Source organism: Dermacentor silvarum, chromosome 4, assembly GCF_013339745.2.
Source record: "Dermacentor silvarum isolate Dsil-2018 chromosome 4, BIME_Dsil_1.4, whole genome shotgun sequence".
NCBI classification, from domain to species: Eukaryota; Metazoa; Arthropoda; class Arachnida; order Ixodida; family Ixodidae; genus Dermacentor; species Dermacentor silvarum.
In genome coordinates this window covers 139,881,027-139,908,931 of record NC_051157.2, presented here as the reverse complement: position 1 = coordinate 139,908,931, position 27,905 = coordinate 139,881,027, and the positions used below count along the sequence as shown (strand labels likewise).

General features: G+C 46.8%; 1 protein-coding gene across 1 annotated transcript in view; it reads right to left on the bottom strand.

The window, feature by feature from the left end:
* LOC119450677 (protein ELYS-like) overlaps window positions 1-27,905 on the bottom strand; it is a 128,883-nt gene that overhangs the window by 37,420 nt on the left and 63,558 nt on the right. Inside the window, 7 exon segments of the mRNA XM_049666127.1 lie at window positions 2,075-2,198; window positions 7,557-7,774; window positions 10,490-10,584; window positions 14,188-14,390; window positions 17,451-17,552; window positions 20,718-20,946; window positions 25,823-25,979. Coding sequence (XP_049522084.1) covers window positions 2,075-2,198; window positions 7,557-7,774; window positions 10,490-10,584; window positions 14,188-14,390; window positions 17,451-17,552; window positions 20,718-20,946; window positions 25,823-25,979 — 1,128 coding nt within the window.

The window sequence follows — 27,905 nt, the reverse complement described above, 5'->3', positions numbered from 1 at the left end:
CTTCTCGTGATTGAGTTGCCGAGCACCGTGCGAGAAGGATGGAGCAGCAACGCAAGCAGCGGCAGGCCGACCGCGAGCCGACCGCGAGTCGACCGACCCCGAAGTCGTCGCATCTACAGATCGCTTTCAAGATACGGTGCACGTCACTGTGAAACTACGTAGTCGCTACCAAAACAAGCCACCCCTCCCTCCCTCTCTCATGCGCCGCCTTCCTGCTTTCCCGCCTTGTGAGCTATTTGGCTCACCGTCGCACGCTTTCACTCGCATACAGTGCGCAGGGATGACATTATCGCCCTTTGACTATTAAGAAATCGCCCTTGGACTATCAGAAATGCGCCTGGAGTGTCCATATAATTGCTAGCGCAACTATATAGGAATGGCACCCATACACCTGCACGTGACCTGCGCTCATGAAGTGAAACATCACTAATTTTTTAAAATCGCTTACCGAATGAATAGGTGCGTCTTATACACCAGTGTGACTTGTAATATACGTCTTTATTTTTTTCAAGAAATCTACTGTTCTGAGGGGGGTGCGACTTATAGACAGGAAAATACGTTAGCAACACCATAGAACACGAAGTAGGAGTAAATGTCTTTTGGGAAGTGTACAAACAGTCCTACTTGAAATGCAAGTTGCTCTGTAATGCAGCTATAACAAGCTGAGCTTTAAAGTAAAACTGATACAGTTAAACCTGCTTATAACGAATCTCAATATAACGAATTCCTGGATATAACGAAGTTTTTCTATTCCCCGCCGTTCTCCATAGAAGCACATGTATTTGAGACCTCTACGTAACGAAGTGGCAGCGGGAGACCGCCTCGAAATTACGTATTTTCTACGCTGACAACCTAGAGATTTCGCCCCAAATTTTGTCAGTTTTGCGCGAGCTGCAACCGGAAGCACCTTCTCTGCTGCGACGGAGGCGAGAGCGAGCGCACGCGAGGCGGGCCTGCATCCCTCGACCCGGCGATCTTGCCGCCGCGGGCGTGACCTTTCCCCCTCCCTTCATTCAAACCTGATCCCTCCACCTGCTGCAGCTGGCCTAGCCTGCCAAGCTGGAACTATTCTTTTCCAGTGATGTTGCCGGAAAAAAAAAAATAAATAAATAAAAAAACTTTTTTTTTTAACACGCTGGCAGCGCCACTCTTTGGTTACTGCGCAAGTCTCTGCACTTCACTTTGCTAACCTGACACTAGGACCCGATAAAAGGGTCCAAAAAGTGCCCGTGTGTTAGAATCGAGTACGACCCTAAATTTGCGCTACCATATCGCCATCGGCATTTCAATATGGCCGCCTCCTACGCACTTGGAGCCTAGCTCCCGTAGCTTCGACCATGTGCTGTAGTACGTGTGCTTAGGCATTAGTCTACCAATTTAGTTAAACAGCGAATGTTTACAAGTTTATACGGCCGACAAAACTACTATCCTTACTTCGTATAGCTGTCTGCTAATTTGCTGTCGCAATCGATGCTTCGCCTTTCGCGTGAAACTGGGACTTTTTTTGTTCATCGCAACTTTAGTGTATTGGGAGTAAATCTTGAGTGATAGTTGTATTTCTGTATGAAAGTATGAGGTGTGTGGTACTGTAAAAGATTCCCCCCCCCCCTCTCTTTTGGTCACGGGAAACGGGTGCGCGTTACAATCGAGAGCATGTTAGAATCGAGTAAATACAGTAAGCGTTTCTTTTTCGAATTTTCGTGCCGAACCTGCATATAATGAAATCCTCTTTATAACGAAGTTTTTAGGGAATTTGTCAATTTCGTTATATCCAGGTTTAACTGTATATCGCATCACCCAATAAAAAAATAAAAACAAAAAGAGGGTGCAATGTATGACTTTGGCATCTGTTCAAAGAGTGTTCATTTGAGCTAGTAAGTGGACCCTTCAGTAATGAATGTCAAGAGCACATTATGATGAGACACGAAAAAGACCACCCACCATTGCTCCTTTTTTTTTCTTCCTCAAACCAAAGTTTCTGCTGGAGTAATAAAAATTTCGAGTCCCTTAGCTCTAGCATAGTTTGTGACCAAGATATTTAGTCTTCGGCCAAACCCTTCGCGCCAGCTCTCACCTGACTGGCTCCGCCTGCGTGCCGCTGCGTTGAGCTGCGATGCTGGCAGTGGCACGAGCCGCATGAAGCCCTGCACCAATTCCAGCGTGGCAAATGCTTGTTCGCGCACGTCCGAGGAGTATGTCTAGAAGACATGAGAAGAAACAGAAACAAGTATAGCAGTTTCACATGAATGGTGTGCTCAATGACACTAGTATTTCACATTGTGTATTGAGCGTGGAATTAGCATGAGACGGTGTGCCCGTGAGCAAGTTTGCTAACCGTGAGCAAGTTTGCTAAGCGTATGTTATCCACAGACGATGTTTTTCCACCAAGCCCGAGGGATGGTTACCTCCTGCACCAAAATCCTAAGTACTCAAGCGTTTCTGTATTTCGCCCCCATCAGAATGCAGCGGGGAGTTGAGTCCATGACCCGGTTGCTCACAAGCAGAGCACCATAGCAGCTGAGCCCTTCCTTACTGCAAGTTGCTCAAAAACCTCCAATCTACTGCTTCAGTCGACTCGTACTGGCATCCCACCTCGCAGCAGACAACAGAGAGCGAGGTCACGTGCAACAAGCGAGTCTGTGCTCACATGCTGCACATTGCCTCTGTCACTGCTCTAAGGCCTTACTTATGCATAGCTTATCTCCCTTGCCTGCTTTATGGCGGCACACTCGTCATTTTTGGATGCCAATTCATGTCTAGGACAGCAAAGCCCTTAGTAAAATAGAAACGCTGATGTGGCACACTCACAGGTAACGTTGTGTGTGCACTTGGCGTTTTTTGGCACAACGGCATCTCAGCCATACTGCGCAAGAACAGGTGTTTGCAGGTCACCTCAGTCATTTGATCTCCACAGAGAGTCCTCGTTCTTCGAGCACATGCAGACATGTCTAAGTCTGGCCACTCGCAGGAATTTTGTGTTGCCGTCATGTAAAAAAAAAGACCTACTTGAACCAGTTTAGCTGTGTTGAAGTGCGTTCATGCTGACCAAAAGGTGCGAGCTCTAATGTCGGCCTCGTCGGTGTTTGCCATCCAGCCAACAAGCTTGGCAAGGAATTTTTGATTAGTAAAGTGACAGTGAGCAGTGCGGAACATCACTGAACGGTGTGCTTCTCTGAACTCAATTGAATTATGGGGTTTTACGTGCCAAAACCATGATTTGATTTCGAGGCATGCCATAGTGGGGGACTCCGGATTGATTTTGACCACCAAGGGATCTTTGACGTGCACCCAATGCACGGGACATGGGTGTTTTTGCATTTCGTCCCCATCAAAATGCAACCGCCACGACCAAGATTTGATCCTGCGACCTCGTGCTTAAGCAGCGCAACACCACAGCCACTAAGCCACCACGGTGGGTAGCGCTTCTCTGAAGTACTTGTTCAAACCGTCAATTTTCGACTTTACACCCTCTTTCCAGCGTTTAGGCTGTGTTCAAATTTTATAAGCCAGTGACTTGCCTGAAACTGGCTTATCGCGCAAGATGTGTCCCTAAAATATATTGGCGCCCTGCAAAATTTTGTACTGCAGTATGCGAGCAACACTTTCTGCCTTGCGGAAGAGTTAAACTAAAGCAGAGAAATGTTTCAGATTGAGACCCTCATTTCCCCGGCTATGGTAACAGCCCTAAAATTATTTTTACCTCTTTATGTGGCAGTTTAATGAGTCCTGCTGTATGCATTTTGTGTGCGCACTCGGAGCCCTACACTTGATTTTTTTCATAGACATTAAGGGCGCTTGAATATTTGAAACTTCATAATAACAAATAGACTCGTGTCATACTTGATTCGGTCTTCAAATTGAATCACCGCTATTCGTAAGTATAAATACTTTTGCAATACTTTTCGGATACTTAAAAATGTAAACTGTGTGCAATCATACATAAAACTGAAGCAAAAGTACAATAAATTTCATTCTAATCTGGCAAAGTACACTTCAACCCCGTTATAATGAAACGGAATATAATGAAGTAAATGCAATTGCCCTTGAAATATAGCGATTCACATATTTTAAACCTCGTTTTAAAGGGAGCCTGAAACGATTTTGACGATTGTGTACAAACGTACTGAGTCGTTAGAGTAGGTCCTTCTGATCATTAATTGACGCATCTAGGCGCTCCACGTAAAGCGTATAATTTATTGTAAGGTTTTAAAAATGTACATCGCTACCGATTGCAGCATGCCAAGCGGCTGATTTTTTTGCCCAAATGACGTGCTTTGCCCAGAATACGTCACTGGGCCAGCTATCCGATTGGCTGCCCAGGGCGCGTCATCGATAATTTTTCCAACATTATGGTGAACAAATGTTGTTCGTAATAGTTTAGATGTTAGTTAATTTGTTTCTATAAAAAGAAAGTAACAGAAAGAGAATGCACAAGGACATGTATCACTACACAAAAAGCACTTCCGGCCCACAGCAAGTGTCGTCTGCTTGTGTTACAACGTGCTCCGTGTTGACGAGAGCTGCGTGGTCAGTATTGGTCTTGTTCTTTCTTTTCGCAAGCACCATGGTTCGCCCTTGCATTGTGGGCTGCAAACATAACGATCGGTGACATGTCAAGCTGCGACATCGTGCCCCGCTGCGAGGCAGCAGACGAGCGCAGTGGCTGCAGCGCATCGGACTGACGGTATCCAAACGGCGCCAGCATCTACGTGTTTGCAGCTGTCACATCACGTCGAAGGATTGCCACAATAGAATTTAGCTTGTCCGGTATTCAGGTGAACGCAAGCGTAAGTGTACTGGCCGTTTTACCACGTTTTACGTGATGAACGGAGGGGCAAACGTGAACTGCTTGCACGGTGCAGCCACCTGGCGGCACAAAGCTGAACCAAACACACAGCTAATATAGCAGTAACCAAGTTTTTTCTACTTTGCTGCTGGCTCAAATTTTTGGCAGGAGCGTAATCTAGAACACGTCTTTTTATATGTTTCAAATGTTTTACACTTGGTTACAGGAATATTTGATCTGTATTTGGCTGTTTGAGCTCTGCGCCACCAGATGGCTGAACCCTGCATGCCGATCAGGCTGCTCACGTACGTGAAGCTCCTTCATCACAGCGGTATGGAGGGGCTACAGTGTAAAGGGGCTTTAGTTTACGCATCTGGATATCCGTCAAAACACCTAGCCCACCTGTGGTTACCGGAATACCGGACACGCTCGGCGCTGCGACAGAACGCTCGCAACGCACGCTGCTTGATCGCTCTCGCTGGGGATCGACGGCCGGGCGGCTAGCGGAGAGGTTGGTGAGCCTTCGCGCGCTGGCTCCAAGACAACCGGAAGTAGACGACAATGTACGTCACAACATGACATAGAGCCAGCGAAGGCGGAGCTTATCCCCGATCACTCGGCGAGCGAGATGAGGAGGAAATGCATGGCTAGGGAGGAGGGTAACTTGTAATCGTCCGTAGCTCTCCTAATATGAGACGCTTCACTTAAATTGTGACGCGAATGTTTTACTGTAGTTGCCCCCTACACGTCTACAAAATTTGTCCGAACCATTTCAGGGACCCTTTAACGAACTAAAATTGTTCTGCGACTGGATATAATAAACTATATTCATCTCCAAAAGCAAATATACCGACCGCTGCGCACCGAGCATATCGTTTCCTGCCGCATTCTGTACTCGTTTGGCATGTCAGTTTAAAATTACTATGTACGTCATCGGGCAACACTGGTTTTTCTCACCGCCGTACACACCGTGGCGGTGTACAAACAGCCCTTCTTTCTTATCTTAACGCACCTCTCTCTCGCTGCAGCACGTAGCTGGCGAAGCTAGGCCCACCTTCCGAAATTGTGCGCATCCGAGGGTGCGCCTAGTTGTGCCAACCTCTGTCGGCTGTATGCTGGGGACTCCAGATTAACTTTGACCACCAAGGAATCTTTTACGTGGCCCCAACTGCACGGGACATGGGACACGGGCCAAGTGAAAAGTGGAAGCAAAAGGCCATCACATTGGAACATAAGGACGCTATCGTAACGGCTGTCGCGTCAGGTGCTAAAAAGTTGCGTGTTGAACGTGCCGGAGAGTCTATTGCTGTCGCTTTATTGAATTTTCATTGTATATGCGGCTGCGTATCGGTTTGGCGGGCCACGGAGCCGTAGCCTTCATTGCATATTTGAAGTTGTGCATACCATTGGGCACACACAGTAATACCTCGTAAGTAAAAACTGTATAAAATTTTGAGACAAACGGATTTTCGAGATAAGCAAAGTTGCAGAAATTGCAGTAAAATGTCGAGTTATTTTTAAAAATTCACCACTACTGATCAGCTTTTCAGCAAAAGCTTGCTTTTCGTAAACGTTTCAAAAAATACAAACATACAAATTCCATATTTAATTTGGTTTGCCTCTGGCACTATTCTATTTTCATTCCATTCGTCTAAACAATAACTATTTGAACACCTCTAATAGATCCTGTTGAATGTTCCCTGTATTACTGCAAAGTTTCATTGTGGATCAATTTTTAGTTTCTGTACAGCTCTCGTTTCACAATTACTGGAACTGATCATTTCTTACACGAGTTCCTCGAATGCCCCTCAACTTTGTATGTTCTGCAATGTATCCACTCTGTATCTCTTCTTACAACAATAATTTAAAATGTTCTAGCAGACACTATGTGATGTTGAAGAGAGCGGTAACTACAGTAAAATCTCATTATAATGAATTTGAAGGAGCAGCAAGAATTACTTTGTTAAACCCATTACTTCGTTATATCCAATATTACAAGTACTGAAATATGAATCTGTACATAGATTTCAGAGAAATTTTAACGTAATCCATTATAGCGATTGTTTGATTATATCGCATTTTGTTATAACAAGGTTTGCCTGTACTTATCAGTCCCACAATAATCCGAGATAATTTCAACAGCGAATGGTATGCCACAATGGTCCAAGATAATTTCAATAGACAATACGCAATGCAGCCCACATTCTTGCAATGTTTCATCCTGATTAGACTTCTATTTATCTAGCAAACTGCACAGATGCCTTTTTGCACTTGCAGTAAGTGCTTCTAGTAGCATCAGAAAGCGTAGTTGTAAAAGGTCAAGTGTGTTTCTGGCTTCTCATATTACTCGTACTGGGGATAGTTTCCACAGCTTCAATAAATGACACTACACAGTTTCACCTCCAACTGTCCTCCTTCAGCCCAGATCATTCAACACAGATCATTCACTTGCAGTGATTGTTGCTGTTAAAACATAAACAAGACATCCAAGAAATTACATCATAAATTATCACATTAGCTTTCAATGTCGAGAAACTAGCCGCTGTTGAAGGCTGCTGTGGCACACTTGGGCAACAACAAAACCGCCTATAGAGAACAACGAATGAAGTCAAAAGTCCTTTCTTGGTAGAGTCAATTCCAGTTCAACGCTCCCCCTTACTCACCACTTCTATGATGAAATGAACTACAATGGCAGCAGCTATTCCTCTGGCAGTGTTTGTGCGCAAATCTACAAGAACACGGTTCATCCGCTGCGGCTGCTTGAGCTCACCCGATGTGCTTTGCCCTCCCGGAATAGCTCGCGGAGACCCGCAGTAAGCGTGACTGCCGCATGTGGCCGCTTGCACTCCAGGAAGTGCAGAATCAAATGGCACATCCACGTGGGGTCAGCCAGCTCGCAGAAAAAATTGATCAGCTGCTCTTCCTCAGCAGCTGACAGGGGCACCCGCAAAAACTCCTGAAACAGTGTGCGTGCCTCCAACGAAGGTGCTGCGAAAAGAAAAAGAAAAGCACTATCAACTCATCCAATCTATCACGGCATCACACATTAACTTGCGTGTTCTGCCCACTCCCCCGAAACATGCAACTCCGTTTCAGGGGTGGCAAAAGTGTAGCATGAAGCTTTTTGTGCGTCCTTGTCTGCGTGGCTCGTGGGTAGCTGTAGGATTTGTGCAGTTTATGGTGATGTAAAACGTTCCCACTCTTATCATGTGCACTCGGAAACAAATCAGTTTTAGTTTAACTAAAGGCTTTATTGAGAATTTAACTAAACCTTGTTATAACATTGATGAAACAGCGCCACAATACGTCATTATCCCAATTACTTTGTCATGAACTTTGTTATGGCCTCACATAATGTTCAACACAAAGACCGGTGAACCTCAATACACACCCATTACAGCATATCCGCATACTACAATATATTTTCAGATATACAGTAAAATTTCGGTGATACGAATCTCGTGGGGCCGAGTGAAATATTCGTATCACCCAAAATTCGTATTATCAAAACATACGCAAAATCAAGAAAAAATTCATAATTTTAGCAGAAAAAAATTCCTAATAGTGGAACCCTGTTGATACGTTCCTCGCTGCTGTGTTTTCTTCCCGCCTGCTACATCGCGTTTTCGCGGTCCCGACCGAAATCCTACATTGACTTCCATGTATTAAGCTCCCCTTGATACGTCGCCAATCTGTAACTTTCCTGTATATTATGTAGCTTTTGAATTTAGCGGTGTAGCCGGTTTGTACGTTGCTACAAGTGACCGGCATACTGCCGTATCTTGAAAGCGATGTGCGACGTGCGAAAGATGTGCGTCCACGCGGGCCTCCTTTTCAAAACGATCTGCGATGTTGAAAAAGTGCGCCTAGTGCCTGATAGCTTAGTATGCGCTGTGCTTTCAATGTTTAGTTCGCTTTGAAGCGAGAGACAGCGCAAAAGTCAATTTGCTCGCTGCTGGTGCCACGCTTCCTTACTCCAGCGTTATGACAGCAAGTTTCCAAGGTAATCAAGTGAGATGCGTTCGTGCTAAACTGTGCGCGCGTGACACTGTGCTTGTTAATTTAGTAAGCGAATCTTTACAAGTTTATGCAGCCGATAAAGCTACTATCCTTACTTTGTACAGCTGTCTGCTTATTTGCTAGGGCACTCGCTGCTTCACCTTTCAGGTGAAACGACGACATTAATTTTTTTCCGCGTTCAGTCACGCTGCACTCGGATGAATACGGTACTGCACACCCGTAATCAGCCAGCTGCAGTGTGTTTACGCGCCAGCCTGCGTCTGCTTAGGGCTTTTTTCCTTTTTTTTTTTCTCGGACGGTACCGAGAAAAAGGAGGCGTCGGACGAGGCGGAGTCGGCGTAAAATTGCGTAGTATAATCGAGGTTTTTAATGCATTATTTCTACGGGGGTTTTGCCGGGACCAAACAATTCGTCGTAAAATGCGGGCCGTCGCATAACCAGGGGACGTATAATCGAAGTTCCACTGTAACCATTTTTCTCTTCTCTCTCTCTTTTTTTTTTACGGCAGGCCAGATATAGTGATGATCGGTTATAACGATTGAATTTTTCGTTCTTCTCGACATCGTTATAAGTGGACTTCACTGTGCTGCCGTCGATGAGTAAAACGGCGCCCTACAGACAACGCTAAGTTTTTTTTTTCTTGCATGTAACACAAAAAGCGATGCCAGAAACCAAGTGAGGCCACAGCCTACAGCATCCCAAGCCATCGCATGGGCACGAAATTTTCTGCTGCTTGCAGAAATTTAGCTTGTCCTAAAGTTCACGCGGCGGTCTGCCCGTTACCATATGGTTGTGTAACAGCAACCATTGTTCCCGCCTAGATTCAAATTTGCCCTTGCTACTTGCCATCCGCTGTAACCGCAAGAAATAAGTGATAAAATCAGTTTTTGCGTTGTCTTATCTCACACTGAGTACAAAGAATCCGAGATCGTGTGCGCACCAGTCTCCGAGGTCATAGAGTCACGAAAAGTGTTTTAATTCCTAGATGACAGATGGCGCCACACCCTTGACCGCTGGTGGCAAGACGCAAAGTTTTACTGGCATTACAGCACATTTAAACTAGATCTAGTACCCTCTGGTTGGAACATTGGCCTCGTTATCTTGTTGATTCAGACAACTATGTAAGTTTGTCACTACTTTTTTTTTCTTGATGCCGCGCCCATGTATATGTAGTTGTCCCAGAGCGAGATGCGACAGTATGACAGGGTCTAACTATTGCGTCGCTTAATATTACGTGCATGTGGTTGCCTCTTTGTTACAAGCTTCGCGAGGCAGGAAAACAAGTGCAGTATTATGCAATACAGAAACTACAAGAACATGAGAGTGCAGGTGGCACAGAGTTGAGTGAAAAGAATCTTTTGACCCCCGCTGCGTCGTTGTCAAGGGTAACGTCAACGAGTTTTGTTTGTAAAGATTTAAATAGAAGTAAAGTAGCATTTTCTTACATATAACGTAGCAGTATCATAGCATTTTCCCGAAACCAAATACTGTGCAAATATGAAAGGTAATAAACAATGAAACACCGAAAAAGTGCATTAGCTATGTTTCTACCAGCTGGCTGAAACAAATGCAATACTTTTGTTTTTGTCCGAATGATGTACCACAGCAGCACTAAGAGAGCATTCTACAGGCCTGCCCTGTTCCAAATTTGAGCAGTTTACGCTTCTCCCCCCATGCACTTACCCTTTCTGGCCATTGCAACAATGCAGCCAAGCAGCTGATCCAGGCTGGAGAGATGGCTGTGCCTACGCACCAGCTCGAGGGCATCAACCACTCGCCTGCAAACAGGTGGCAATGGTTGCTCAGGGTGCATGAATGAAATAAAAAAGTTGCAGCGGCAAAGTATTGATAGCGAAAGCAAAGTACCGTATTTGCACGAATATAACGCGAGCTTTTTAACAAAAATTTTCGTGTTCAAAACTTGCCTTGCACTATATACGGGTTCGTGACCCGAATGCAGTCGAGTCCCGCTACAACGAAATTCACGGGACACGAGAAAAACTTCGTTGTGGAGGAACTTCGTTGACGCGAAATTAGTATGTATATACGTACGCCAAACGGCAAAGTCGCGAACGAAATCGAAACCATCGTCCGGGAAATCTTCGCGATGGTGTGGGGGCATAGGTTGAGACGTATCGAAGGCGGTCAATAAAGTGTTAACTTCACGAGAGAATACATTTCACGCTGCTGTTACAGCATTTTATAGTGATAGCCACTATATGGACACTCCAAGCGGATTTCTGCCGTCGCCGTCAGGTTCCGTATAAAGTCCAAGGGTGATAAAATCGTCGCCGCGCGCCGTATGTGCGAGTGAAAGCGCGCAAGGGACGTGCGCTTTCACGGAGAGCGAACGCACGGCGTAGAGCAAACACGACCGTCGCGTAAAGGGCCGTAGGGGAATGGGAGCGAGGGAGGGGGGCGACGTGCTGTGGCTTCAAAGGCTCAAGGGGAACTGGCGACTCCATCTCGCACGCGAGAGGAGGAAAGCGGGAAGGCAGCACGGGAGGGAGGGGGCGCCTTCTACTCTGCCTGCAACTGTGCACTTGTACTTTGAGCGGCTGCAGCCGGTTGCTATCGCAATTGATGCTTCGCCTTTCGGGTAAAACTGCAACTTTTTTCGTACATTGCAGCCGACGCCTAACTCAACGCGCGTGCACGGCCGATCGCGAAACACTCATTTTGTGGCACATGCACCATCGCAATGAAGCGGTTTGAATTATCACAATTTCATTGCATCTTTATAACAAAGTCGGCAAACTTGGCAAGCTTGCGCTTACCGGAAGTTTTATTTCCAAAAGTCGGTCAGCCTGGATTTCTTACGCTTCATGGCAAGCAAAGGCAATACGTGAGTATCAGAGTCCGTTAAAAGAGCCATCACAGTGTCATTGTGGTGGGCTCTGATAATTTTTAAGATGAGGTCAAAAGGATCCGTTACTTTCAAAGCAGTCGCCGGTGTCAGTGTGTCTAGCGGGTTGTCATTTTCCTCAGATGATGAGACGTTGGCATAATGTTGAGAACAGCGGCGGCAGCGCGGCCGCCGTATCTTGAAAGCAATCTGTGCCATGCACAAAGTGTGTGCCCGTGCGGGCCTAATCTTCAAAGCTTCAAAGCGATCTGCGATGTGGGCAAAGGGCAACTAGTGTCGGTAGAGTCGTGTGCGCTGTGCTTTCAACGTTTAGTTTGCGTTGAAGTGAGAGACGGCACAGAGGTCAATTCGCTCGCTGCTATTGCTGCTATCGCTGCTATTGCTGCGACCCGAGTTTATGTGGTCATCGAGCGAGATGTGTTCATGTTTACCTGTGTGCGCGTGACATCGTGCTTGGTAATTTAGTAAGCGAATGTTTACAAGTTTATACAGCCGACAAAACTACGATCCTTAGTTCGTACAGCTGTCTACTAAACTGCTATCGCAATCGATGCCTCGCCTTTCGGTCGAAACTGCACAATTTTCGCCTTCCGCTTTCTGCCTCGGCGATCATATGTGCCTTCTCGAGAGAGAGAAATTTACGCTTTTTCATTGGCGTAGCCATTTTAACCGGACACACAAACACCGTAGAAAACGGCAGCGATTGTGGCAATCCCGTGCAGTGTCGCTCAGGCGCGTGACAACCACGTGTGGCTATGAATTGCAGCAGTGTAAATCGGTACTTTTAACTTGATTTCGCTTGCAAAAACCTCGTTCAGGCGGACATAAGATCATTACAGCTTTGGAAGGGCCTTCTAATTTGACTATTCCGGCAGCTCTAACTTCAATTCAGTCCCAGTTTCGTTGTCTAAAAGTTTGTTGAAGCGGAAATACCAAAGAAAACACATTCATTATGAAGAAAATTTTTTTGTATTACTTTCTATGGGCAGCTGACGGGGAGAATTGAAAAATCTTCGTTGTGGCGAAAATTTCGTTGTAGCGGCATTTGTTGTAGGGGGATTCGACTGTATAACGCGAGCTTTTTTTCTTTCTATTTTAAAAAAAAGTTTCATCCTTAAAACGTGTCGTGTTATTTTCGGGATCGTGACGCACTTTAGCGCGATTCTTTTCGATCTGCGCTTTAAACTGAAATGATTACGTGTAGGCAGGTACCGTAGCTCCGACGACAGTGCGCATCGCAGTTGACACATGCGCTGCTAGAACATGCTGTGGCCATCGCACTACGCCATGGCAGCAATACGAAACCATGGGTCGCATCAAGCGAAGCACAAGTCTACGAAGTAGCGCCACATGGTCGCGCGATGGATAAGCAATGCGTGGGAGGCTTTGCCATTTTCGATATGTCGCGAGCATTGGCAGATGGCATCTGCAAAGCACTGAGCAATCGACGAGTGTGACGGCAAGTCACATGACAACATTGTGATTCCGCCGCTGAAAGTTCTGCCTCCGAAGTAGTAGGGATGACTGACAAGTGACTGGGCAGCATTGACATTAATTCCGAGCTATCGAAAGACAACCAGGAAGCACTGCGTGAGCTCTTGCTTGAGTTCAGGGCGTGCTTCGCAAGTTCGTCTAAGGTACGCCAGGGCTTCAATTACAAGACGCAGGATCATCACATGTGACGACGCATGCCTGATACGCAAGTGACTACGGCGTGATGGCCAAAGAACGCGAAACGATTCGTACACAAGTAAAAGAGATGCTTGAAGATGGCGTTATCAAACCTTCAAACAGTTCATGGTTGTCTCTGGTCATTCTAGTCAAAAAGAAAGCGGGAACGCTATGCTTCTGCATTGACTACCGAAAGCTAAACAACGTAGCTAAAAAGTATGTGTACTCACTGTCACATATTGACACCTCGCTAGATAGACTGCGGCGCACCCAGTATTACTTGCGACTTAATTTGATAAGTGGGCACAGCGAAATCTTGATATAACGAACTTCAGGGGACCACAGTAAATTGTTTGTTATTCTGAAAGGTCGTTATAGTGAAAGCCCAGAAATTAACCATTTCGCCCATCAACCCATCAGTTTATCAGTTGTCACTGTATGAGCTATCCATGAAAACGTCGCTGTTGGCTCTCCACCCACGTTGCTGCTATTTTCCATAGATTCCACCGCCACGCACCACTGTATATAGAATGGTGGGCGTAAACGAACCGCTAACACCGAGAAAACCACTGACAAAGAAGAAGCTCTGTTTCCCCCATAAAGCGTAATGTTTCTTTTTTACATTCCTTGCCGTAGACACCGCAACTGCCTCGCTTGAGGTGAACACCTGAACTACTCCCAAGTGCAAGCGCATGTAAACGACACCGTCCGGAAAGTGCGACCGAGTGGCATCCCCGTGAGCAACATTTCGTTATACGGAAATTGTGCATAAACGTGCTTCTTTACATAGAGGATAGAAATACATGGTGTCCCAGTCAGATGAGGTGTCAAGTACAGCACACACCTGTTGGCCAGCAGGGTGTCCAACTGCAGGGCCATCTGCTCGGACGTGGAGACTGCCTTCAAGTGGTCAAGCAAGCGCAGGGCCAGCGGGGCTTGCCCACACCGTAGCAGGTGGCGCACCACGGGAGCCCACAGGGTGCTCAGCAACGGCCGCATGCTCAAGGTGGCCACTGAATGTGAATGCAGCAGCTTCTCCGTTCCCTCCTGCATGCCATGTAACGTAAGTGTGCCGTTACATGATCCAAGCCACAGAGAGAGAGAGCGATGCACCACAGAGCTTCAGTTACCAGAGAGAACACTGTCGCTGCGATCGTTAATGATGGTTAGTGCATGGATTTGTCTGATCTATGTGCTTGTGGCTTCAGACATTTGTCTTTTTTTGGTGCATGTTATCTGCTCTTATTGTCAAGGTCGACCTTGACCCAGGGATTCGTAGCGGTAACACACCGCCGCATTGCAAGGCAGCGGTCGATGCTGAAGAGAAGAAATGCAAGCGCACCTAGGCTGCCTGCGCTTGACGGGCTAGAGAGAGTGTCGACGTGCATGAAGCTCATCCAATTAAAGCTCGCACCAAGAAAACAGTTGAAGCCTGCAAGGCCCTTCTCGCTCAAATGCATGAATCGTATCGTGGCCGTATAATCAACATTTGATTACTGATTCATTTCAACCATCATGGACATCGACCTTGTCTTCTTTAGCGTTGACACTTGGTTGACTCTATTTTTTTTTTTCAATTTTTGGTTCTATATGAATGAAACTTCAGACTTGATTCACTTTTCATGACGATTTCAAACCTACAATTAGTTTTTCGATAGCTACAATGGTTGAGAAAGTATTAGGTTGAAAACAAGTTTAATGGGTAGTTCCTACAGGCTCTTTGGCAATTTTAACGCGACAGTGTTAAGGGCCCCATGTCACAGAAAATCCGGTGTCGGCGGAGTAGTCCGCGAGTTAAAATTTTCAAATATGTATGAATATGTATATGCCACGGCTTCTATATGGCATACCATACAGTCGCCGACTGATTTTTCGGACTTGTTGGATATTCCAGACTTCATAAATGCACCGTCAGGGTTCCCATAGAGCTAATGCAGTTTCACGACCGATTTTCCCGACTAAATAGCTCGTTCCGAGCCACGTTACCAGTTCTTGGTGGCTGCCATGTTGGATTTTCCGCTGGCTTACCCATGCTGGGCTTCCAGTGGCCCGCTGTATAGCCTCCAAGCACGAGAGCGCACGCCATCCTCCAGTCTCGGAGGCCATACCCGCTCTTCCTAAGCTGACAAAACGCTCTAGTGGACGGCACTTTTTTTCTTTTATTCGGTCAGAACTTTCGTCATAATTACTTTGTGAAATTCCTTTTTATTATTATTTTTTAAAGTTCGGTTGCTACTTTGCACATGGCGTGCGCGCCTTGGAGACGTGTGTGGCTTCGCATTGGTGTGATCGGCGCCACCTCCTATGCCTTCGCGAAAGCCAAATAGTGCGAAGCATAGCCTCTGCGATCAGCTCCGGCAGCGCACCGTTACTGAGCCGTTGCAAAGTTAGCAAGATTACACTTCTCCGCTGGGCTATGTGCCGAATGGGAATGAATGAATGAAATCAACTCTATTCAAGGTCCTGCCGAATGAGAAGGCCGGAGCAAATGATGCGCTGCCGGAGCTGATCGCGGAGGCCACGTGCGAAGTAACAGCGCTCGTTTCTTTGATCTCAGTGGCAACGCGGTGACGCTCTTGCCGACTGTATGCGGAGACGTCAGTCTTGCGTAAATCCAAGCAAATCTGATCACCTCTAAGCGTAGTATGAGGCTGGGCATTATTAAATATTTTTTATGCCACTCTAAGCCTAATACATTTTCTTTTTTAGGCTGAAAATGTTTTTAGGACTGTTGATTTTTCGGACCATATTTCGATCCCCGCGAAGTCCGGAAGATCGGTCGGCGACTGTATATGCAGGTTATACTGCCACACCATTCTAGCACTGAAGTTGCTTATACCTTGTCTAACATTCACGACAAAGTTGTTCCTTGGAATTTTGACAATGACAGCCCACAAACAAATGTCATGAAACAAAACACACACAGCACATGCCTTTTACGGTATATCTTAGACTGAAATATTAAAAGCGCAAAAAAAAAAAATAACAGAAACCTGAAAATGATGCAATCATTTTGGCACAGCTGTGTGCTACCCCCGGGACTGGCCTATGCAGGGGGCGCGCGTTTCTCCCAGAAAGCTCGCCTTCATGCATAGCGTTCACTGCTAGCGTTTCCCTATAAACATCACGGTTACATAAGCTGCAGTTGCCGGGAAGCGTGACAAGCAGTCAGGGATCTTTGAATGCTGTCGCATTCCACTCTTAAAGGCGAAGCTTACATGTCCTCCAAGTTTTTGTCTGGTCAACAGAAGTAAGAGCATGACCCCAATGCCAAAGACTTGCTCTAGGGGGTGATGCTACTTTTTTTCGTTCGAAAGCATTCTGTAGGTAAGAAAACGAACAATATTCACAGCGAATATTTTGTGTAGTCTCCAAAGTAAAACACCACGTGCGCGACGCCTGTATCGTCAACATAGTGCGTGACTGGATAACACAGGGCTTTACTTTGCTGTCGCTAAACTGCCGTGACAGACTGACCCACTTTTTCAGCCCGGTGCGATCCGATCACTGGCTCGTCTGACCCTTGTAATAACCCCCTCCTTTTTTTCGCCATGTGATCACATAATGGTTTGCAAATGGCCCAGCAAGCGAGCATTACAGTGGCAGTGTCGGTGCACCTGTTGGCACACCGAGCCAGTAGGAGGGCTGCTTGCACCTCGAACTTTGTGATAACAGGCCCCTAATTTTTTCATGTTTGCGCTTTTCCTATGCGGCTATCATAGGCGAGGAGGGCGGGAACGGTAAGATGAAACTGAGCTTCCGAACGATACTAAGATGGCGACGCTCGTTGGCGGAAAAGACGAGAGACTGTTCTGTGAATTTCGGTGTTCTTGAGCAAATTTGTGGGTGTTTCCCTTATCCGTACTGACACAAAAAAAATTTAGATCACTTAGAGTGCATTTTCAGGAAGTAGTTTTGACACAGCGTAAAATAGACATAGCAGATGTGGAAACAAGTGTTTTCCCAAAACCGCTTTTTGTTTTCAGCAATTTGTGATCTTATACCTGCATCTCCCCTTAAGTGTGCTTTGCAATGTGTGGCTTAGTCTTTGTAGTCCATAAGCAGTGCGTGGTTCCCAGCTTTTAATGTTGCTGCCCTGCCTGTTACCTTGTGTCTGCCATGGTCAAGGTACCAGATGCCCTGGACGATGCTCAGCAGGTCAGTCCCCAAGTTAAACACGACTGGAAAGTCCTCCAGCTCTTCCTTGACCTGGAAGATCACAGGAGGTGAAGCAATGGTGAAGCTCAGCCATCATGTTTCATGCAACATTGTTATTGCAATACATATATTGGAGATTTCGCATAGTTGCAAAGGGCAGGAGGCCTTATGGGATACGCTCCTTGCTGCAAGTAAAATGGTATAGATCTGGACACATAGGTTACAGTTTGTGATTGTGACTGACTTTGAGGTATTGATTTAGTGAATATTTACAAGCACTACCAGCATTCTTCTTATCTGTCGCATTATTTATTCTTCATTCACCTGTTCGTTTATAGTACCGTATTTTTCAACACATGACCCGCACCCACAATTTTACAACATCCAGGAAAGCGTGGAAAAAAAAAAAAAAAAAAATCCACGTGCACAACCCGCAAGAAGTAATTGCATACAACAATGGTGAAACCTCAGTAACAAAGACAGCCACCATTTGCGGATGCGCAACTCCCAACATTAGGGGAAGGCGAACTGTAAATTTTAGGTACGAATCAAATTTGAAGCAAATACAAATTTTTTGGCTTGAAGTGAATGAGTTGTGGTCTTTGCATAAAACCTTGCCACAAGAGCCAGAAGTTGAAATTTTTATTTTTTTTAAAGAAAGAGGGGGGTGGGCACCTTACTTGCCTAGATGGAAAGTTTACGTTCTGGGGCTTTATGCGCCAAAAAGCACGAACTGATTATGAGGTACGCAGTAGTACGCTTTGGATTAATTGTGACCCCCTGGAGCTTGTTAACGTGCACCCAATGGGTGTACATGGGTGTTTTTGCACTTCGCCCCCAATGAAACGCCACCACCGCGACAGGGATTTGATCCCGCACACTCGGGCTCAGCAGCGCAATGCCGTAGCCACTAAGCCACCACAGCGGTTGACGGAAAGTTTATTTTCAGTGCTGTTATGCAGAAATTTTCAGGTAAGAATGCAAGTTCAACATTTCTTTACAATGCCGGCAGTATGGCCAGCCAGTACAGGAAACTCATCTATGGACTTCTGCTCAGTGTTGTGGTTCAGTAAAGTAAAACTAGGTTAGTTCTACCTCAGTTAATTTAGAAAATCTGATAAGTCTGACTCATTCGGTGGTCCTGGCAGGCGTACGCATTATTTATTCGAAACAAACTCTCGTTAATTCAGACGTACTTAGCCACACACCAGTTCGTTCGAACAACTCTCGGAGCTCGGCAAGCGCTGCAAGAAAGCAAGCGCGGCACTAGAGTACAACCAAAGCAAAGTGGGGGAGTCTGCATCGCCATAGTCTTGTCAGCAAAATCGTATGCGAGTGACAGCAACACCGGAATGTTTCGTGTCTATTTATGCCTTTAGTCTTGCATTTACTGCCGTGCACAACACCCCGTTGGCCGCGTGTCTTAAGATCTGCATGGTCAAAATCCCTTTAAAACACTGCCACCGAGCGCAGCCCATGGTGGTTAGAGTTTTGTTGGTTGTGCATCAAACTATTCGCTGACTACTAACACAGCCTAGATGACAACAGAACTTCGGATGGCGCAGAGCTTTGCCTTGATGTGTGCTTAAGGTTATATGCGAATTTCGTCTTGAGGTGTTGCTTCACAGCAGTCCACTCTGCTCTGCTGTGAAACCACTTCTTAACACGAAATTTACATATAATTGCGCCCAGAGACTTTACTGTTAAGTTATCCGAATATTTAGTGCAGGTGATAAGTGCAAAATGTGGCATTCATTCACCTATTGTAAGGCTAGAAGAGCTTCACTTTTGCATAATGACTGTGCACACTGCATTTTATTATTTTTGTTTTTATTCTTCAGACTCCATCTTGACATTTCATCAGCTACAATTTCATTCGATTTCCCAGCTCCACTTGCAGCTTCATTATTCATACAGCTGTAAGCGGGCTGGATTACAGATGTATACGTAGAATTTGGCTCCGCTATTAACGACAGCAATGCATGGCAACTGTACAGGTTTTCTTATGATAACCTGCACCATACCGGTGTTCATAAATTGTTGCAGGTCTTCTCTGAAAGGATTGCCAGCTGATTTTGACGGACCATTTTTCTCGTGTTGGGATAAAAAGCTTACCGTTTAAAATATCTAGGCCAAGTGAGAAAACCACATTAACCCTTTGAAGGTTTTTGCCGTATCTGTACGGCGGCGGTTTTCTGTCCCGCAAGGTCTTTGCCGTACGGGTACGGTTTCGATCCTCCGTTTGCAATTTCGCGCCATAGTGACGATGCATGCTCACCGGGAGGTGCTGCCACCTTTTAGGACTTACAAGAAGCGTTTGACATTTGTGCTACCTTCTTGCGGAGATGAACAGAACTGATTTCTAGTTTCAGTGCGTGCGTTGCGCAGACTGCGGCAACACCCCTTTCGCGGTTTCGGTTTCGCCGCGTGATCGCAACGGAGGCGTGCCAAACGTGAGTTTTCTCTCTGTCAGCACTGTCTTGCAGTGGCGCTGAAGTTGATTTCTATCTTGATTGGCGCTGTCTTAGCTTGTTTATCAGCGCCACTCACGAGGTATTCTTGCTCTCTGCGGCAACGTGCTTGCGCAGTTTCGGTTCCGCCGAATGATCGCAACGGAGGCGCGTGAAACGTGAGTTTTCTCTTTGTCGGCACTCTCTTGCAGATGCGGCGGAAGCTGATTTCTACCTTGACTGGCGCTGCTCTTAGCTTGTTTATCACCGCCGCTCACGAGGTATTCTCGCTCTCCTTGTTTACTGAGTTTCCGTGGAGTTCTTCAGATGCATGGCAAAGTGGCCACTTCCCAGAGAGGGTGCCTCAGACCTCTGCCCAAGGCAGCCGCACGCAGAGATGTGATGTGTGTGCCAACACAACTCGTCGCCCCAAGAGGAGAACAGACACGCGTTTTTGGTGTGCACACTGCGATAAGGCGCTGTGCGTAGAACCGTGTTTCAAGGAATACCACACTCTGAAATATTATTGAACATTTGGAGTTCTGAGTGATGCCGACATCAAAATACTGTTTATAATTTTTTTTTTCACTATTTATTCCTGACTTCATACATTTTGTACATTCAATATCCGCAATAAAGTAATTTGACCATCTGGGAAAGTTTTTTTTTGAAATAATTCGACCTTCAAAGGGTTAAGCAGAAAGCCTTGCTTTAAAAAATCTCCGAAGTAGAAGTGAAGCTGAAGATGCATACTGAAGATTCGTACCTCTTGATATTCGAGGACAATGACACTGGAGATGTCCAAGAGGAGGTAGTAAGTGACGACATGTGGCATCCAAGGTTCGAGCCCACGCAGCAGGTAAAGGTCAGTGGCCCTCTGGAGGCTATGCGGAGGGTAGGGCCCCCTCAAGGGGCCGGAAGGGTTGGCATCGTCCGACTTTTCCAGGACTGCCTCCATCAGCACATCCACCAGCAGCCTACCACCTGCATCAGTCCTGCACGAATTCACATAATAACACACACCTTTCACATAAGGTCTTTCAAAAAGTAGGGGTGCGCAAGTATCAAAACTGTCAAATGATGAATTGAATAATAAGCTATGCAATTTCAAATCCCGAATCAAAGAATGGCTATTTACAAATCCGAATATTTTTCAATTACGGTAAGTTGCCGTTAAAACTAACTCAGTGTAGCTGAATTCTCAAATATACTGAACAATGCGGGAACGTTTGGTTGGTTTTCCATGCACTTGCTTTAAAGAAATCTGCTTATAATATGTTTGCATGTACTCTTCAGTTAAGACGAACTTTCACAGTGACCGCCAACACTGGCTTTCGCGCAGCATGGATTGCAGTCTTGGCCATCCGTGGAACCGCAGGGAAACAGGGGGGGGGGCAGAGATAGATAGAGAGAGTTTTTGGGTGCAGTGGCGCAAAGCACATCCGATCCACAAAGGGAGGGAGCGAGAGAAGCGAGCAATGAAAATGGAAAAACTTGTGCGTCGCAAAGAATCTCTTAGTTCAGCAGAAATAGAGATATTTTCATTTTGAAACATTGTCGGCATGGTCGTCCGCCATGTTGCAGGTGCTTCTTTGAAACCGAAAGTAGCAAAGCCTAGACCTAGTACTTGCCGGTCACGCCTAAACCGCAGGACAAGCCAAGCCACTAAGTTGCAAAGACTGCATTGGATACTTGCGCTATTTGTCGTGTGAGTTCCAATCATGTTGCATTAGCTGATACCATTGATGAAGCAGGCGGAGCATCACTCCGACCACTGACGAAGCGGGAAAAGCGGGAAAAGGAATAGCATAAAAGGCATCGCAAGAAAAGCGTGGCCACAGACTGTCTAGGCCAAAGGCAAGCCCATATGCGCATAGCAATGCACTGGCAAACTTGTCGGACTATCGTATTTGGAGAAAAGGCGGCAGCATTTGCATGCTGTGAAAAGATAGTGCGCTTGACACTGTGCCAAGAATGCAATCGTTCGTAAACGCCAATGCGTCTACGAAAATCGCAAGCGGCAATGCAACAACGGCGACTGCGGGCATATACCGTCAGTGACGTCATTCTCTCCATCGCAGCCGAACATGTGTGTTCATTGTGTGAACCTCATTAAGAAACACAAATACGGAACCAATAATTGAGAAAGACTTCTAATTAACTGTCGGGATTAACCCAGTCAAAAACACCGAGGCCGCACGTTTCAGCTTCGCTGGTGAACGATCTGTACGGAGTGCTTGGGCGATGATTTTTTAACACGAAAGTGTTTTATGCCGGGGTCCACCAAGACTTCACTGACGTATTTCCGTCACGGAAATACGTCATAGAACATAATACAAAGAAAGAAACCAGAAGAAAAAGTTCCACAAACATGCAAAATTTGGAAATCGAACCCACGACCTCTCGGTCCGCGACGATAGATCGCCGAGCGTTTAACCCATTGCGCCACAAACGCATTTGCAGAGAGCTACACAGACGCGCCTTATATATCTAAAGCCCAGACCACACGTACGCTTGCAAACGCGCGCAAGCTCGCGTCCGCGCGCCCACGCATGCGCAGACGGTGCGGCACGGCTCGTACGCGTCGAAACGCGGCGCGATCTCGCTGATCAGCTCCTCTCAGTTATCGCGCGCCTGGGCTGCCTCGCGTCGGCGCGCCTGGCTACGCAGCGACAGCGCGGTACATTCAACTCTCAGTTAAGCAGAATTATACCATGCAAGAAAGTGCTTCTTCTTCACTTTTTGGCCTGATCTAACAGCTCCAAAAAGATAAAAATTACGTTTATAAATATCGAAGCATTTTGAAGCACTGCCAACAACGAAATACGAAGTGGCGTCTGCCAAGGTGTAAACAAGTGATGCCAGTGAGCGCGCGCTGTCGCGCGTATTTGTGGATGCAAAACGCCATTCCTCGCTAGGCGCGGCAACCGCAAGGCGCGTAGACGCGAGCTTACGCGCGTCCGCAAGCGTACGTGTGGTCTGGGCTTAACACTCCTCCGTGTACCCGCGCTCTTGCTCGGGGCGGTGCCGCCGCCTACGAGCAGAAAAGAGAAGTACTGCATTATGACACTAACGCGCACCGACAGTGAACGCTTCGGTGGTCTCAGCACTACGACGCCTCGATGCCAGCATTCGAAGGGACGCTGGCATCAAGAAGCACTACCAACGCCACCTAGGTGGCGTTCACCGTACTCAGCACAGCGGAGCGTGGCCTCCGCAATTAGCTCTGAAAATGTTTCTGAAGTTGATCGCGGAGGCTGCAATTACGACGCGCTGTACGCGCTGATTTGACTCGGTGACGATTCAGTTACGTGCTTTGTCTTGCGCGTTGTATTAGTGTGTCAGTTACGTGCTTCGTCTTTCGCGTTGTGCTAGCGTGTGCAGCGTAGTGCAGCTTCCATATGCACTACGGTTGCTCATGGTCATCGACGTTGGTAGTCGTGATGGAGGAGACGTGCCACCAGGCGTCAGCGTGGGTGCATCAACGCCTAAGGGCGCTTTAGCCACAAAACACCAATAGACATTATATATCAATGTGCAATAAACATTACACTACTTCTGTGAAGACACGTTTCACTTTCGTGTTCTATACCGATTCCTATATAAGAGGGATCAACCACATTTTTTTTAAATACAGAAGGGCTAAACCAACTTTATGGCAGTTGGGCTACCGTAAAGCCAATCTGGGCGACTTTCGCGTATCATGTGACTCGATCACCACTCCACGGGAAGCCGGCCTGTCTGCGCCGTTTCATTGTCGGGTTTGCTGTGATTTGCTACCTGTCAAAGAATCTTAAATCTGGAGCATCACGACAAGCTTGCATGACGCTCGTTTGATAAATGCATTTGATAAACGCAGAACATTGAACGTGCTATGGGCCGTACAGAGGACGAGATGTCGTGGTTCTTCATACATGGCATTGAAGTGATTCCAATGGTTATTAACCCTCTAATGATGGCACATATAAATACCCGGAAAAAACAGAAACCTTATTTTATGTCTAAATGTGAAACTTCCAGTTTTCTGTCTGACGTTATTGCTCCTATTACCGAGTTTCCACCAAATATTTATTTTTTATTTTCGTTGATTACCCTTGTTCTGTTTTTTACATTAAAAAATTAAATTCTGGGGTTTTACGTGCCCAAAACCACGATCTGATTATGAGGCACGCCGTAGTGGGGGACTACGGAAATTCGGCCACCTGGATTTCTTTAATGTGCACCTAAATCTAAGTACACGGGGGCTTTCGCATTTCATCCCCATCGAAATGCGGCCACCGTGGCCGGCGGGATTGAATCCCGGATCAAATCCCTTCGTCCTGTGTTCTTGCTCCAAACCAACAAATGACGCTTGCTGCCTGTCATTCGGTGTAGGCCGAAGGCACTTGCCTAGGAAGTCCATACTAAATGCCAAAACTCGGCAAGATAGATAGATAGATAAAGAACTTTATTGAGGTCCTGAAGGATTCAGCCCCCGTTTTATAGGGGGAGGATCGCGGGCCGCTCCCACGTAGGGACGGGGAGGCCTAGCCTCACCGCTGCGTCGTGGGCCTTCTGGACAGCCTGGAGTTACTCGGCAAGGAAAATTTTTTTTTCTGGTATGCTGCCTGCAGACAACATTCGCCAATAATGGGTTAATTTAAGTGAACTAAAGTTCCATTCTTAGAAGGTAAAGTTTTTTTTTTTGCCAGGATCGGAGGCAGGCTTTGTCTATTTTGCTAAAAAATCGGATGCGTGTATTGATTTATAGTTTGTTTAGCCCGAATGTCATTTTTAGGGTATTTTTCAACTTCAAACCCATAAAAAGTGGTTCTGTGTTCGATTCAGGGGCATGTTAGAATTGGGAGAAATAGTACTGCCAAATTAAAGTTAGCAGCACGTTAATTTAAGATGGTTGGTACATTTTGTCATCCTATGTCGTGCTATTCAAAAAATCCTTCTTTTACTGGGTTTATTCTTTTCGTGCAATTTGAAAATTTAATAAACGTACAAAGCACTTTCGTTAATTGTGTTCTTAACGAGCAACGTCGTCGTACGTATATTTACTGCTATAAACCATCAGCAAATTTCGCTCTGTCATGATGCTACGATAATATCGATGATGCCAGGTTAGGCATTTCAAGACAAATATTAGTATCACACTACATCATCCTGCTTCCCAATGTTCGCACTACTTGCTAAGTGGCACCCTTTAGAGCGCAGCTCTTAGGCACCCGTTCCTGCGGCGAGCGTCAGCGTCTTTTGGCGTAACCGAGCGAACGATGAAAGAGCGAACGCAGAGTGCAGTGGGGGATGAAAGACAGCAATTTCAAAGAGAGAACTAGGAGGAAAGTGGAAGAGGAAGGTATGGCAAAAGCGTGAGAAGAAAAGTACAGTGCCGCGCAAGACGGGCTCTGCGGCGAAAATAGCTATGAGATGGCACCAGAGTAGCACGTGTCGTCTGTTCACCAATGATGCCCCCAATACCTTATATGGAAACAAAGTGATGCATGAGTGGAGGTCTGTCTGCAGCGGCTGCTGTGAATCATCTACGCGCCACCCACTCTCTGCCTCTCGCCATCTCCAGATTAGTGAGGCAGTCGTGCCACACATCGCCTGCGCCAGCCAATACATCACAAAATGGAAATTCGTACAGAGCTGCACTCAAATTTCACATTAGGGAGTATCGTAATCGTTGGTGATTTTTGATATGCAAAAAATGTGTGGATACAGTTCTATAACTTTGCATTAATGGGGTAGTAATACACATTTTCAGCTTTGGAAGGCTGACCAGTGGAACTAACCTTTGGTCCCTACAAAGTTGGAACAGAAGCTGAAAAGTATGCGTAACTTGTGGAGACGTACGGAACAGGGTGCTGTAATAAAGCCTACCTGGCCTGCTGGCACCAGGTGCTGAGGATGCCGTAGGGGTAGGCCAGGCCCTCGCCCACACGGTGATCGGGCAGGATGCCAGATTGCAGCAGAAATAGCAACACCGACAGGTGTCCCGTCAGCAGGCCCGTCACCTCGCGCCACACGCACAGCACGTCTGCGGGCCACACAAACCAGTGGTGGTCACTATCACGAAGCCTATTGGGTCAATTGAAAACTACAGCAGGGCACTAGCAGCTAAGCACTCAAAGAAATGATTCTCAGAGTGGGGTGGAACCAGCGAGCACTGATTCTATGAATGGACGCTTGCATTAACTTGCAATGCAGTTCTTTTTTGTCTACAAACAAAACAACCCTTGTGTTGCACCTTGGGTGAAAACATGGTTGCAATAGTCAAACGCGTGCACTTTGTCTTATAACTACAAATTGTGCAGTTAGAATTGTAACAAAATGATGTGCCTCTGGGCTCGTAGTGTGAAAATTTCTCTCAATTACATTTTCCTCACCAGCAAGAAGTACAGTAAAACCTCGGTGATACAAATCTCGCGGGGTCCCGTGAAATATTCGTACCACCCGAAATTCGTATCATCAAAACATACACAATATCAAGAAAAATGAATTTATTTTTACCAGAAAAGATTTCTAACAGTGGAATCCCATTGATACCTTCCTCGCTGCTGCGTTCTCCCGGCTGTTACGTCGCATTTTCGCAGTCCCGACCTAAATCTTTGAGCGCCCACATGTGCCGCCATCTCATCACTAGCGCCACCTACAGCGCTGTTATGCCGGCTCAACACAAAGCGAGGGAGGGCTCTCTCTCGTTCACTACGACCGCCGCAACGGACGGTCACGGTTTTTAGCGCTCCACTATGCTCTCTAATAAATAGTTCCCGTTACCCTGATATTCTCGCTTCAGCCTTCACACCTCAGCCATCACACCCAGCCCTCACATCTGGCGCAGTCGACGCCCGAGCCTTTGTGCAGCCACTCAGCCACGCAAGAATGCCAGCGCATCAGTAAACAAGCCAGCCTTCGCCTTCGCTCCGTGACAGACGTTCCGCCATTCCTGTATTTGTCACCGCCAGATCATTTCCCGCCGTCCGCTCGCTTCCATGTGCGCGCCTGTGTGCGCTTGCTGGTGGACTCACTGAGTAAGAGTGTGTTTCGTGTGTAAACGTCAGTGTGTAGCCGGCTCGGCGCAACGCCAAGCCGGGAATTGTGTGGCAAAATCTCGACCCAGTGACCATGTCGCGCCTCGGCGTCGATCTTATACGCGAAGAATTGGCCCGTCGACAGCTGGACATCACAGGTTCGAAAGAGGAGCTCTTTCAGCGTTTGCAAGCCGACATTCAGCAGCAGCGTGAAGCTACCCCCTCGGTTGAAACGAATGAATCCGCCTCGACCGCTGCGGCGCCTTTGACACTGGACCCAGCCACTCTACAGAGCCTCGCCATGCTGTTCCAGCAGCTACCTCGCCCTGCAACAACGGTGACGACACTGCCCGACCTGTCATGGCCCATCCCGCAATTCGCTGGTTTGCACAGCCACAGTGTCAATACATGGCTTGGCGACGTACGACGCCACCACACGTCTGATCGCAGCTAGCAAGCTGAAAGGCACGGCGCGAGACTGGCATCTCGCGTTCGGCAACCAGTACAGCACCTGGGACACGTGGAGTGCCGCCCTGAAGGACACATTTTGTACAGAATTGTCCCTCATTGAGTGGCAAGAGCAGGTCATGAGGGTAACCCAGGCCCCATCCGAAAGCTTGCACCAATATGCCTTTGCCAAGTTGAAGATCATTGAGCGTTGCCCCGTTAACCTCTCTCAGGCCCAAAAGATTGACTACCTGCTGCATGGTTTACGGGAACAACACATCCTCGCCGCCATAGCAGCCAACCGGCCGCCCACGGTAGCTGAGTTTATTTCTACTTGCACCAGCCTCGACAAGAGTGCGCAACATCTACACGCCAAAGCAAGCCCGTCACCATTTGCCGGTCCTGTTTTGCCGCCGTCGCAACCCTTTCGTGCCGCTAAGCCCGCAGAGCGCCAGCAGCCTCGCTCAGAACAATCGACACCACAG